Source organism: Galeopterus variegatus, unplaced genomic scaffold (genome assembly GCF_000696425.1).
Source record: "Galeopterus variegatus unplaced genomic scaffold, G_variegatus-3.0.2 Scaffold3015, whole genome shotgun sequence".
NCBI classification, from domain to species: domain Eukaryota; kingdom Metazoa; phylum Chordata; class Mammalia; order Dermoptera; family Cynocephalidae; genus Galeopterus; species Galeopterus variegatus.
The window spans coordinates 151,158-152,793 of NW_007729126.1; the positions used below are offsets into that span (position 1 = coordinate 151,158).

The window sequence follows — 1,636 nt, forward strand, 5'->3', positions numbered from 1 at the left end:
GCTTATTTCACTTAAAATAATTTTCTCTAAGTTCATCCATGTTGCTGTGAATGGCAGAATTGCATTCTTTTTTATGGCAGAGTAGTATTCCATTGTATAAACATACCACATTTTCCTTATCCCGTCATCCAATGATGGGCATTTAGGTTGGTTCCAACTCTTGGATACTGTAAACAGGGCTGCATTTAATATACTATCCTCAGATAAGGGATGTATCAGATAGTAAACTGATAAGAACAGATACTACATTTGATCTTATAAGCAATGAATTATATTTTAAATGCAGTAGAAAAGCAGTTTCAACACCCTTCACCACTTTGGCTGTTTTCTTGTTTCTCTACATGCACTTCAATTTCCCAGCATCTCTACAAGAGCTTAAGATGTGATCTTTCTAGTACAGCCTTCAATGAAACTGTTTGAATGAGACATTTTTTCAATGTAGCTAGAAGTTGCAACTGATTTTATACTTATTTAAACAAAAGAGAAATTGAAAATTTTTCAGATGAACTACTGACAAATCATATCTCCCCCATATGTGGGTAAGTATTTCTGCAGCCAAAATGTAACGTACCATATTAAACTGGAAAAATTGGCTTTCTTTGGGACAAATTCAATGGCAATAGTGCATATATCCATTTCATTTTTTTTAAAACTCTATCTTAACCTGGGATGATACATTTCATAATATTTCTAAACCCTCTCCCTCCAAAGCTCCTTCACAGGGCTCCAGCTGGCCAATGGGACTTACCTTCTACAACATCCCTCTTGTAATCACTGTCATTGTCACTGTCTGTTGGTCGGTAATATATATAAAATCCTTGGATGGGAGTATTGTTGTTACTTGATGGAATGTACTAAAGAATTGAGGAAAAGACTTGTCAAAGATTAAAAAAAAACGTAACTTTTGCATCCATTAAGATCTATTTATCTGTGTGATAATATTTTTCTAGTTTCATTTTGCAAACTACTTAATGGCCACTTTTGACTTAATTCAAAGTTATTCAACAGTATTAAGCACATTTAGCTTACTGCAGGGCTAAACAAAAATAAAGCAGTACATTTCATTCGCTAGGTTCAAAGGCATTTTTTAAAAAGTACATTTGGTTCAAAATGAATAAATCAGAAAATGGCAATTACGTTAACAACACTTGGATGAGAGCCAAGGAAACAATAACTGTATTTTTAACCCTGCCCCTTCATACAATACATGCTTTTAGACAAATATCGGTGCCCTTCAACTTCCTTTCAATTAAAAGTTCAAAAATTTGCTATTCACAATAGTATGCCATGAGAATATTAAATTGATTGTTAATATGACCAAACTGGAAGATCTTCTCGTTAGAAAAGACGTTTACTTACTGTCCACTTCAGCATGATCTGAGTGTCACTGACAGCCTCTGTGTATGCAATGTGAGGTCCAGTTATTGGACGGTTGGAAAAACGATTGGGGAACCCAGCCACCTGATAAGGACGAGACGCCGAACTCCGAAAACTCTCACCATAATGGTTGATAGCAATGACCCTAAATTTGTATGTTGAGCCTTTGAGGGGAAAACGAGAACAAAAACAACAAACCCATAACTTTAAAAAGTTGTAATAAGACAACTGGAAGGTGGAATATTCAAAATGTAACAAT

The 1,636-nt window shown here is 34.8% G+C and overlaps 1 protein-coding gene across 1 annotated transcript in view; it reads right to left on the bottom strand.

The window, feature by feature from the left end:
- CDON (cell adhesion associated, oncogene regulated) overlaps positions 1-1,636 on the bottom strand; it is a 62,030-nt gene that overhangs the window by 29,060 nt on the left and 31,334 nt on the right. Inside the window, exons 13-14 of the mRNA XM_008583723.1 lie at positions 1,360-1,541; positions 749-854 (exon numbers count right to left, since the gene is read on the bottom strand). Of these exons, the coding sequence (XP_008581945.1) occupies positions 749-854; positions 1,360-1,541 (288 nt within the window). The remainder of the gene's footprint in view (positions 1-748; positions 855-1,359; positions 1,542-1,636) is intronic.